This window comes from Haliaeetus leucocephalus, unplaced genomic scaffold (genome assembly GCF_000737465.1).
Source record: "Haliaeetus leucocephalus isolate CR32 unplaced genomic scaffold, Haliaeetus_leucocephalus-4.0 Scaffold984, whole genome shotgun sequence".
In the NCBI taxonomy this organism is placed as follows: Eukaryota; Metazoa; Chordata; class Aves; order Accipitriformes; family Accipitridae; genus Haliaeetus; species Haliaeetus leucocephalus.
In genome coordinates, this window is record NW_010973420.1 from 2,143 (window position 1) to 14,362 (window position 12,220).

The window sequence follows — 12,220 nt, forward strand, 5'->3', positions numbered from 1 at the left end:
GGCTCTGTTGGACATGGGGGCAGCTTCTGGCATCTTCTCAGAGAAGCCACCCTTACAGGCTCCCTGCCACCAAAACCTTGCCACGTAAACCCAATACTCTCTGCCAGGGGACTACAGAGTAAACCCCTGGAGGTTACCATGGGGGGAGGCAAAGGCCACCATGGGCCAGGCCCAGCCTACAACTCCTTGGATGTCAGGGTGCTGCTGCAGCCAGGAGAGATGACTTTGCATCCACCCAAACTCCCCTGGTGCTCTCAGCTGCCAGCCAGAGTGCCCCAGCCCAGCCCTCTGCCAGCCACACCACTTCCCCCTGGGGAACACACCTGGTCAGGCCCTCCCCAAAACCTCAGCACCAGCCTCATTGGCTACCAGGGCTGCCCCATGACACTGGCTCCACCAGAGCTGCCCAGGCGGATCAGCACTGGGGAGAAGTGTGCAGTCACGGCTCCTGTGGCCGCTTCTTCTTCTTCCTGCTACACTTGCTCCTGCACACTTGCCGCTGGCACCATGCAGCACCCTCGCCTCCTCTTCTTCCTTCTCCTCCTCCTCCCTGGGACGTGGGCGGATCCAGAGGGTAAGTGGGAGCCTTGGCTCAACCCTACCTGCTCCCATCCCTGCACTGCGGGACCCCACAGAGGTGGCAGGGGGTGGGCACAGGCAGGCCACTGTCACCCTCACCAAGGGGCCACCCCCCACCCCACAGCACCCAAAGGTGCCCCATCCCTGCCTACCTGCTCAGGGTTCCCTGCCCCACACCACCCTGCCCAGCCCAGCACCACTGGTGTTGGGGCTCAGATTCCTGAGCAGCCAAGGGGCAAGGGGTTCCTAAGCCAGGCCTGGGGTCCTGGGCTGCCCTCAAAGACACCTTCCTCCTGCAGGAAGCCTGCGGGCAGCAGGGGTTCTCAGCCCCTTATGGCACAACAGCCCTGCACCGGGCTCCAACCCCTTGAGGATGTCCTGGGCACTCCCCTCGGCCTGCAGGATCATTTCTCTTGCAATCGAAGGGCCCCGAGATCCTCTGCATTCTCCTCTGTGAAACAACACTTGAAGGTTCCTCCTGCAGCTATAAGCCTTCATCTGCATCCCCAGCCTGTATTTCCCATTCCGGGGGCAGGCGCCCACCACACCCTCGCCAGGGGGGCACTCACTGCTCCAAAACAGGCTTCACTCTGCCCTGCTTACTACCAGAGCCCCATTCAGCGCTGCAGCATCAAACTCGGTCTCCTGTCTCCTGTTAGGATTTGGTCTCGAGCACTGTCCGAGAGCCCCTAAACTGGGGAGAAGTCCTCCTCCCTCTCAGTCCCACACACCCCACCCAGCCCCGGCATGGTGTGCAGGTTTCCAGTGGATCTGGGTCTTGTCACAGTTGTTCCTTGCTGGGGGAAGCGTTGCCCCAAGCCAGCACTGAGGTCCCCCCGCCATTCCCTCCACACGGCTAAGTGACAGCTCCCAGAAGGTCACATTGGGGTGGTGGATGGCTAAAAAAAGGGAATTAGAGGAGAAGCAGGGAGAGGCTCAGAGAGGCCATGGAAGAAAACTGCAAACTGAGAGAACCCGGGGGTTTTTCCCCACCCTGCCTAGCTGCCCCATCTCACCCTGCCTGTCCCTGGGGACACTGCAAGCCACCCTTCCTCCCAGGGCCACCCACCAGCACTGGAGCTGGCAGCCCCATGACCTCCTCTTTCATCCTCATGCACCCCAATGCCACTTCCTCTCCCACCTCTCCCCACAGGCTCTTGTAAACTCCACCTTTTCCAAACCTTCATCTTCCACAATGCCAGCTTTGTGGACATTTCAGCCTGGGCCACCCTGGAGGACATCATCTTTGCTTCCTTGCAGAAATACACCCAGAACATCCTCTACCTCCACCCATGGGTCTACCCAGCCCTGCCTGTAGCAGAGTGGGAAAACCTGAAAAACCTATTCAGGATCTACATGCACAACTTCGTTCTGTCCCTAGCCGGTGATGCCGAGCTGTACCAGACACCCTGTGAGTACCAGGTGCTCAGCACCTCCTCTCCCAAGGCAGAGAGCTGTGAGAAGGAGCTCAGAGCCACCACCAACAGCTTTCCCAGACTGGAGCTGGCAGGAGAGAAGGGAATGGGCCTCATCTTGCACCAGCAAGACCCCCAAACCACCCTGTCCTCTGTGGTGGTCACATGGGGCCATCCTGGTCCCCAGCACAAACCTTGGCCGCATTTAGCTCCACTTACGCCCTCACACCAGCCCCCCCTATTGCTCTACAGGCACCACAAATCCCACCAGAGAAGTCATCTGAGAAAGTGGAGTAGAAAGTCAAAGGGGCCTCTCTGCTCATGTCTGTGGGACAGGACACATGGAGCAAGGACCTAGCCCCACACACTGGTGCAGCACTGGTGACCCAAGGGCAGGGCGCCAAGCAGAGTTTCCACTGTCCTCCTACTTGCACACACCCCATGTCCCATCACTTCCCCAAAGCAGTGCTTCCTGCTTTGCCATGGCTCCCACCCTGCTCTGGGCAGGGGCAGCTCAAGGACAATGAGCTACAGGGCTCAGGACAGGTTTCTCACCTGCAGAGTTTCCACCTGGCATAAAGCAGAGCACTGACATGGGAGAATAGAATAGAATAGAATAGAATAGAATAGAATAGAATAGAATAGAATAGAATAGAATAGAATAGAATAGAATAGAATAGAATAGAATAGTTGGAAGGGACCTACAACAATCATCTAGCCCAACTGCCTGACCACTTCAGGATTGACCAAAAGTTAACGCATATTATTAAGGGCTTGGGGTATCAACCACCTCTGTAACGAACAATTTCCTAATGTCATGTCTGAAACTACCCTGATGCAGCTTTGAACCATTCCCATGCGTCCTATCACTGGATCCTAGGGAGAAGAGATCAGCACTTTCCTCTCCACTTCCCCTCCTCAGAAAGCTGTAGAGAGCAATGAGGTCGCCCCTCAGCCTCCTTTTCTCCAAACTAGACAAACCCAGAGTCCTCAGCTTCTCCTCATAGGACATGCCTTCCAGCCCTTTCACCAGCTTTGTTGCCCTCCTCTGGACACATTCAAGTACCTTCACATCCTTCTTAAACTGTGGGGCCCAGAACTGCACACAGTACTCCAGGTGAAGCCGCACCAACGCTGAATACAGTGGGACAATTCCCTCTCTTGACCGCCTGGTTATACTGTGTTTGATGCACCCCAGGATGCAGTTTGCCTTTTTGGCTGCCAGGGCACACTGCTGGCTCCTAGTAAGCCTGCTGTCGGCCAGCACCCCAGATACCTTTCTGCAGGGCTGCTCTCCAGCCACTCCTCTCTCAATTTATACTTGTGTCCAGTGTTACTCCATCCCAGGTGCAGAATCTGGCATTTGTTCTTGTTAAATTTCATGCCATTGATGGTTGCCAAATGCTCCAATATATCCAGATCCTTCTACAAGGCCTCTTGTCCCTCAAGAGAGTCAACAGCACCTCCTAGTTTGGTATCATCAGCAAACTTGCTAATGGTGCATTCAACTCCTGCATCCAGATCATTGATCAAAATATTGAACAGCGCTGGCCCTAGGATTGAGCCACTGAGGAAAACCACTGGTGACCAGATGCCAGCCAGATGTAGCCCCATTCACTACAACCCTTTGAGCCCTGCCATTCAGCCAGTTCTTCACCCAGTGCACAGTGAACCCACTCACCCCACAAGTTGGACAACTTGGCCAGAAAGATGCTGTGAAGGACGGTATCAAAAGCGTTACTAAAATCCAGAAAAATTACATCCACCACCTTCCCCTCACTCACTAGGTGGATGACCTTATTGTAGAAGGGTATCAAATTAGTTACAGGACTTACCCTTTGTGAACATGTTGACTGTGCCTGATTGCATTGTCCTTTAAATGCCTTTCAGTAGCACCCAGCATGATCTTGCCTATATTTTTTCCAGGTACTGAGGTTAGACTAACAGGTCTGTAGTTTCCTGGTTCTTCCCTCACATGCTTCTTGTAAATTGGAATAACATTGACTAGCTTGCAGTCAGCAGGGACCTCTCCAGACTCCCAAGACCTTTGGTAGATGATCGAGAGGTGTCTTGCCATAACATCCGCTAGCTCCTTCAATACTCTAGGATGAATCGCATCAGGCCCCATGGACTTCTGAACATTAAGCTGATAAAGGTGGTCCCTTACAATTTCAGTGTCCACAAATGGAAAGCCATGGTTCCTGCAGTCGTGGTCCTCTGACTCACAAGACTGGGCAGCCCAAGGCCTATCAGTATTATTAAAGACTGAGGCAAAAAAAGCATTGAATACCTCCACTTTTTCTTCATCCCTATTAGTCAGGTGACCATCTTCAACAAGGATCAGTCCAATGTTTTCTTTAGATCTCCTCTTGCTATTAACATACTTTAAAAAGGCTTTCTTGTTGTCTGACACAACACTGGCCAGTTCCAACCATAATTGAGCTTTGGCCTTTCGTGTTTTCTCCCTGGGGAGAATGAATTGGGGTGCAGAGGGAAGGGGGAAAGGGATGTCCCCAAAGAAGCAGGTGCCAGGCTGCAATTTTGGGCTCCAGCTCGAGCTGCACTTGTGATGCCCATTGTTCCCCTGCAGACCCCTTTGTACTCCAGTGCGCGACTGGCTGTGACTTGTATCCCAATGGCTCCTATACCAAATTCTACCATCTTGCCTACAACGCCCACAACTTCCTCAGCTTCGATGTGGACAACAGCCACTGGGAGAGGCGAGAGGAGAGTGCACTGGCTGCACAAGTTGAGAGGCAGTTCAACAACTTCACCGGCTTCTCTGTGACCCTGCAGCACCTTCTCAATGTCACCTGTGTTGACCACATGAAGAAATTCATCGAATACGGGAAGGCATCTCTGGAGAGACTAGGTGAGACCACCCTGACCCTGGCATGGCCACCTCAAAGCCCCACACACACTGGGGCCAAGCGGTGCCCCACCAGGGCTCCCCTCACCCCCTTGCTTTCACCCCCCCAGAGCCACCTGTTGCCACGGTCTTCTCCCGCATGCCCAAACCAGACCAGCTCCTGCTGGTTTGCCGCGTCACTGGCTTCTACCCACGGCCCATCAGCGTGGCCTGGCTGCAGGATGGCCAGGAGGTGCCGCCAGGCCCAGCGCTCAACACCAGCGCCATCCTGCCCAACGCCGACCTCACCTACCAGCTCCGCAGCATCCTGGCCGTGGCCCCCCATGACGGGCACAGCTACGCTTGCCGCGTGCGCCACCGCAGCCTGGGCACCCGCAGCCTCCTCATCCCATGGGGTAGGTGCCACCCATGGGGATGGGGCACAGGGTGCGGGCAGAGGCCTCTGGCCCCACGCAGGTGCCCGGAGGATGGTGGGCCAGGTTCCAATGGCAGCCCCGGCCATGGCCTCCTGTGCGCCTGCAACCCCTCTCTCTTCTCCAGGCAGTTCCAAGGTAGCTCTCGGTGGCGGCATCACCATCGCAGTGCTGCTGACCGTGGCTGCAGCCCTTGCTGGTGCCATCTGGTGCTACAGACGCAGGTGAGGTCTCCTCCTCACCCAGCTGCACCAGCCCATGGCGGGTGGGAGCTGCCTGGCCAGGACTGCCTGCCCTTGTCCAGCCTCACTCACCTCCTCCTCTCCTGCAGGAGCTGAGAGCATGGGACACACCACGCCAGGGACGCCCCAGGGCCACACTGGCCCCCTGCATCTCCCTGATAATAAACCACTAATTAACACCCCACACACATGTGGGAACTCCTGGTGTGTCATGCCCAACGCCCACAAGCACGTGGCATCAGGTGGCTCCTGCCCACCCCAGGACAGATGGGAAGAGCCCTGATGCAGTGCAGGGGCATGCCTACACTCCTCATCCCAGGGTGAAACACCAGGACAGCTCCCCAACACCAGCAGGGTGTCCCTGGCCCAGGCCCTAGTCCTGGGGAGCACTGGGCTCTCCACAAAGTAACACTCAGGACTCGGCCAGTGCCAAAGCAGGCTGGGGCAGCGATGCAGCAGTGAGAGGGAGGACCAATTTCCCCTCACCCACCCTTCTAGGGGCACATCAGCACCTCTGCACCAGTACCCGGTCCCTGGGACCAGGGGATGGTGACAAACAGGCATGGGGCGAGCACATAGCTTGGGGGCATGGGGAGCCCAGGCATGTGGCCGGCTGTGGGAATGGGGTTTCCCTCCCCCATGGGAAATTCAGCCACACTGGGGCAAACCCGCCCACTTCATTGCTGGGGGCAGCAGCACAGAGGGGACAGAGATGACTGTGCCACTCAGGGCTGGGTGCTCTGGGCACAAGTGGTGGCAAAGGCTATTCCCATCAGGGCCAGGCAGCACACCCACCTGCACTGGGGGTAGAAAAGAGGGGTTCAGACACCTACACCACCGCAGGTGTCAAGGTGCTGCTGTGGCCATGGGGGACCCCACCTGCAGCCAGGGTGATGGCCTTGCTCCCACCTGAATACCTTCAACGCTTGTGGCCACAGGCAAGGGTGCCCCAGCCCAATCTTCTCATCCTCCTGTGTGGCCCCATGGGCAAGGGGCTCCCCATTACCTGCCCACCCAGGCACTCGCCCTCGCACCCCTCCTCATCCCCCTTCCCACTGTGTCCATACCCCATCCTTGTCCCCTTCCCCTGCTCCCAATGTCCCTCCCTCTCCCCACACATCCCCAGCCCTGGCACTGGCCCCCTTTTTCATCCCAAACTGCCGGTTCCCTGTTCCCCTTCCTGGGCCCCACCTGTCCCTCCTCTGTCCCCATGGGCCCCTTCCTCCTCCCCACACATCCCCGTGCCCCTACCCTATGGCTCAAGGCCGAGATGGGGTCCCAGGGACGTTGCCGCACCCAAGTGCCCTGCCAATGGCAACCCATACTGCACCTGACATCACCAGGCGCCAGGCAGATCCCTGAACCTGGCCCTCCTCACCGCCAGGCACAGCAGCCCAGCTGACCCACCTGGGGAGACGGCCCTCATGGTGCCCGTGCCCTCACCCTCCCCATACTGCCATTGACCATGCCACCACCCATTCAACAGCAGTGATCCATGCTGCTATTAGCATCACTGGGCGCCAGGCTGATGTGGGGTGAGCATGGCTGGGGATGGGGGGGATGGCTGCCTTGTACCAGCCCCGGCCTGCGGGGACGCCACAAGGCTGCCCCAGACCCCCCCGGGATCCCTTCCAGCGGCCCCCAGCTCCATCCAAACCGCAGCCCCCATGCCAAGCACCCCCTAAGGCTTCCCCCAGTCCCCCCAACCCTCCAGATGGAGCCCTCAGCCACCCCAGAACCCAGGGGGACCTGGATGATCCAAGGGGGTTTCCTGTCCCAGTCCTCGCCAGGACCATCCTCCCAGGCAGAGCCCATCAGCTGCCAGATCCAAAGGCCCCTTTCTGGCCCATCCCCTGCCCGATGTCACCCTCCTGCCACAGCATCACCCCATGATGCCTGGGGCTCAGGGGTGGCCGTGGCTCTCAGCACTGGGGGTCCCCAAGCCAGGGCCCGTGAGGCTGTGACATCCACCTGCGGGGCCACTCTCCACGAGTTGCCTCCATCCCATGCCCCACCGTCCTCTGCCAGGCAGGGCTGAAGGCAGCAGACATGCACTGCACTGCCTTTGGATTGCAGGGAGGCCCTCCCTTCCCAAGGAGTCCCTGCTTCTGCATGGGGATGCTTTCCTTTGCTGAGCAGGACAAGGAGGCCAGCCCACTCTGCCTGATCGAGGGGTTCTCCGGCCATTGAGGACAAGCACTGTAGGCACCACGTGGGACATCCCAGGGGACCTGGAGGAACCATGACAACAGTCCCTGAAACAGGTGAGCAGAGCAACAGCAAGAGAAGGTCCATTCAATTCCTCAACCTGGCAGGCAATATCAGCAACATCTGGTCCCTAGTGTTTGCACGTGTGCTCAGCAATCTTGACTGCATCACTGGCTTCTTCAAGCAAACCTCTGGACAGGTTGCGTGTGCTTTCATAATCAATATGTGATAATTTAAACTTAAGCTTCTTGAAAATGCCCAGCACAAGGTTCTCCAGTGCTTCCAAAAGGATGTCCCAGGAATTCACCTCTCCTGCTGCCACATGATGAAAAAAATACACTGGAGACTTTAAATTCTCTCCCAAGACCACAGTGCTTCTTTGAACCTTTTACTGCAGCCCCTGCCACAGTCAAAGGTCTGACGTATGGAGTCAGGCTGTGATGGAGTCGCAGCAGCACCCCAGCATGCCACACATACAAACCAGAGAGAGGAGCTATGAAGCACCCAGGGAACCTCTGGGCCCTCCTGCAGGGACAGTCACTGTGGCAGGGCTGGGGTTGTACCCTCCACATGTCTGGAGGCCATGCTTAGCTCAGGAGTAGCAGTGAGTCTCTAGGGCCCTTACATACAGCATCTTTCCCAGCCCAAGAGTGGCAGCAGTGTTCAGGGACCCTTGTACACAGCAGCGTGCCAATCAGCCAGGAGAGCAGTGGGGATCAAGGACATGTGCCCATAGCACCGTGCTTAGCAGTGGTGCTCCACTCGAGCAGCAGCATTCCCACTGACAGTATACCAGCAAGGCGCTAGGATGCAGGCACACAGCTGTGTGCTCAACCAGAGCACTGGTGGAGCTCCATGGAGCAGTGGCTCCATCCCCAGGAGACTGAAACCCTCACACAAAGCAATATTCCTATCTCTGGGGTAGCACTGGGGACACTGGCTCACAGCAGTGTGCCCAGACACAGTGCACCAGAGGGGCTTGGGGATGCATGCCCTTAGCAGCATTTGTTTCCATCATGGGTGCACCAGCAGGTTTCAGAGCCCTCGTACACAGAAGCTCTCCCATCCCTGCCAGACAAGATGGTTTGGGGACCCTGCACAGTATTTTTCTCAATGACACTGCAATGGCAGGTCTCAGGAAGCCTTGTACATAGCAGTGATCCTATCAGCATGAGACTGGTGGTGACCAAGGACCTGGGGACTGGCTTGTGCAGGTGATTGTGATGTCACTTGTGGCTGAGTAGCTCATAGGGCAGGAACAGAACCTGGCTTGTGCTACTACTTATGATGTCACTGGTGGGTGAGGAGCTAACAGGGCAGGAGCAGGCCCCTGGCTTGTGTCATGCTTATGAGCTCACTGATGGCTGAGTAGCTGTTAGAGCAGGAGCAGGCATTCAGCTTTTGTAGGTGCCTGTGAGTTCACTGGTGGCTGAGTAGATGATAAGGAAGAGCAAGCCCATGGCTTATGCTGTTTCTTGTAAGCTCACTGGTGCCAGAGTAGCTGATGGGGCAGGAGCAGGCACCTGGCTTGTGCAGGTGCTTGTGAGGTCACTGGTGGCTGAGTAGCTTTGCAGGTTGGGAGAATTGTTGCATCTCTGGTTCCAGTCTGGCCACTTCTGCAGGTGCAGCAGTGGTGCAGGAATCCCACTTTTGATAGCAATGTTCAGGGAATTTTTTATTGTACCACTTGCAGTGAATTAAACATACTTTAGTGCTTAAGTTTAGAAAGATTTAATGAACAATGCATTGGACAGAGTCCTACCACCTTAAGCTGTTCTGTAAGGAACAACTCTGCATTAAAGGTACTTGCAGGCATGTCTCAGCACATATCATAAGCGAAAGGCCTAATAAATGCAAAAAATACACTGCCTAGGAAGTTCCTGGAGTGCGTGAAAGGTAACTTCATGACACAGCTGGTGAGTGAGCCAACTAGGGAAGGCGCCCCACTGGACCTCTCTGCAAACAGAGAAGGACTTGTGGCTCATGTGATGGTTAGAGGCCATCTTGGGCATAGCGATCACAAAATGATAGAGTTTTCGATTCTCGGAGAAGTAAGGAAGGGGGCTCAGCAGAACTGCTACCTTGTACTTCTGGAGGGCAGACTTTGGCTTGTTTAGGAGAATGGTTGACAGAGTCCCTTGCAAGGCAGTCCTGAAGGGCAAAGGAGACCAGGAAGTCTGGACATTCTTCAAGAAGGAAATCCTAAAGGTGCAAGAGCGGGCCATCCCTATGTGCTGAAAGATAAGCTGGCAGGGAAGAAGACCGGCCTGGCTGAACAGAGAGCTTTGGCTGGCACTCAGGAAAAAGAAGAGTTTATGAGCTTTGGAAGAAGGGGCAGGCAACTCAGGAGGACTACAAAGATTTTGTGAGGTTATGCAGGGAGAAAATTAGAAGGGCCAAAGCCCAACTAGAACTTAATTTGGTTACTGCAGTAAAAGACAGTAAAAAAAACGTTTCTACAAATGCATTAACAACAAAAGGAGGGCTAAGAAGAATCTCCATCCTTTACTGGATGTGGGGGGAAACATAGTGACAAAGGGTGAGGATAAGGCTGAGGTACTTAATGCCTTCTTTGCCTTGGTCTTTAATAGTAAGACCAGTTATTCTCGGGGTACCCAGCCCCCTAAGATGGAAGACCAAGATGGGGAGCAGAATGAAGCCCCCATAATCCAAGGGGAAATGGTTAGCGACCTGCTACACCACCTAGACATACACAAGTCTATGGGGCCGGATGGGATCCACCCAAGGGTACTGAGGGAGCTGGTAGAAGTGCTCACCAACCCACTTGCAATCACTTATTAGCAGTCCTGGCTAACTGGGGAGGTCCCAGTTGACTGGAGGTTAGCAAATGTGATGCCCATCTACAAGAAGAACTGGGAAGGAGGATCTGGGAACTACAGGCCTATTGTTCCGACTTCAGTGCTAGGGAAGGTTAGGGACTAGATCATCTTGAGTGCCATCACACAGCACATACAGAACAACCAGGTGATCAGGCCCAGTCAGCATGGGTTTATGAAAGGCAGGTCCTGCTTGACCAACCTGATCTCCTTCTATGACCAGGTGACCCACCTAGTGGATGAAGGAAAGGCTGTGGATATTGTTTACTTGGACTTCAGTTAAGCCTTTGACACTATTTCCCACAGCACTCTCCTGGAGAAACTGGCTGCTTATGGCTTGAACAGGCATACTCTTTGCTGGGTAAAAAACTGGCTGGATGGCTTGGCCCAAAGGGTTGTGGTGAATGCAGTTAAATCCAGCTGGCGACCAGTCACAAGTGGTGTTCCCCAGGGCTCAGTATTGGGGCCAGTTTTGTTTAATAACTTTATCAGTGATCTGGATGAGGGGGGTTGAGTGCACCCTCAGTAAGTTTGCAGATGACACCAAGTTGGGTGGGAGTGTTGATCTACTTGAGGGTAGGAAGGCTCTACAGAGGGATCTGGACAGGCTGGATTGACGGGCCGAGGCCAATTGTATGAGGTTCAACAAGGCTCAGCACTGGGTCCTGCACTTGGGTCACAACAACCACATGCAACGCTACAGGCTTGGGGAAGAGCCGTTGGAAAGCTGCACGGCACAAAAGGACCTGGGGGTGTTAGTCAACAGCCAGCAGAACATGAGCTGGCAGTGTGCTCAGGTGGCCAAGAAGGTCAAGAGCATCCTGGCTTGTGTCAGAAATAGAGTGGCCAGCAGGACTAGGGCAGGGGTTGTGCCCCTGTACTCAGCACTGGGGAGACCACACCTTGAATACTGTGTTCAATTTTGGGCCCTTCACTACAAGAAAGACATTGAGGTGCTGGAGTGTGTCCAAAGAAGAGCAAGGAAGCTGGTAAAGGACCTAGAGAACAAGTCCTGTGAGGAGCAGCTGAGGGAACTGGCGTTGTTCAGCCTGGAGAAAAGGAGGCTGAGGGGAGACCTTATCGTTCTTTACAAATACCTGAAAGGAGATTGTAGCAAGGTGGGTATCAGCCTCTTCTCCCAAGTAACAAGTGATAGGATGAGCAGAAATGGCCTCAAGTTGCACCAGGGGAGGTTTAGATTAGATATTAGGAAAAATTTTTTCACTGAAAGGATTGTCAAAGCACTGGAGCAGGCTGCCCAGGCAAGTGGTTGAGTCACCATCCCTGGAGGTATTTCAAAGATGTGTAGACATGGTGCTTAGGGACATGGTTTAGTGGTGAACTTGGCAGTGTTGGGTTTACAGTTGGACTCAATGATCTTAAGGGTCTTTTCCAACCTAAATGATTCATGATTCTATGTCAATCTCGAAATGAGAGCAAGATTCCCTCCTGTAGGCAGCTTCCAGGCTGGAGCCCAATTAGGAGCCTTGGGGGACCCCAGAGCTAACAAGTCACTTTTTTTTTTCTGCGGGAAAGACGAAGCCTTTACTTTTCAATTTCTCCTTCACATGAAATTGAACAGAATACTTTCCATCAAGGTCCTCAAAGAGCAAAGTCAATCTATAAAACAGAAAAATATTCTCAAATTATTTGACAT

At 54.8% G+C, this 12,220-nt stretch overlaps 1 protein-coding gene across 1 annotated transcript in view; it reads left to right on the forward strand.

Moving 5' to 3' along the window:
- The first annotated feature begins 507 nt into the window (after positions 1 to 507).
- LOC104842241 (antigen-presenting glycoprotein CD1d-like) overlaps positions 508 to 12,220 on the forward strand; it is a 36,479-nt gene continuing 24,766 nt past the window's right edge. The window contains exons 1-5 of the mRNA XM_010584466.1: positions 508 to 574; positions 1,733 to 1,990; positions 4,585 to 4,866; positions 4,974 to 5,258; positions 5,404 to 5,500. Coding sequence (XP_010582768.1) covers positions 508 to 574; positions 1,733 to 1,990; positions 4,585 to 4,866; positions 4,974 to 5,258; positions 5,404 to 5,500 — 989 coding nt within the window. The remainder of the gene's footprint in view (positions 575 to 1,732; positions 1,991 to 4,584; positions 4,867 to 4,973; positions 5,259 to 5,403; positions 5,501 to 12,220) is intronic.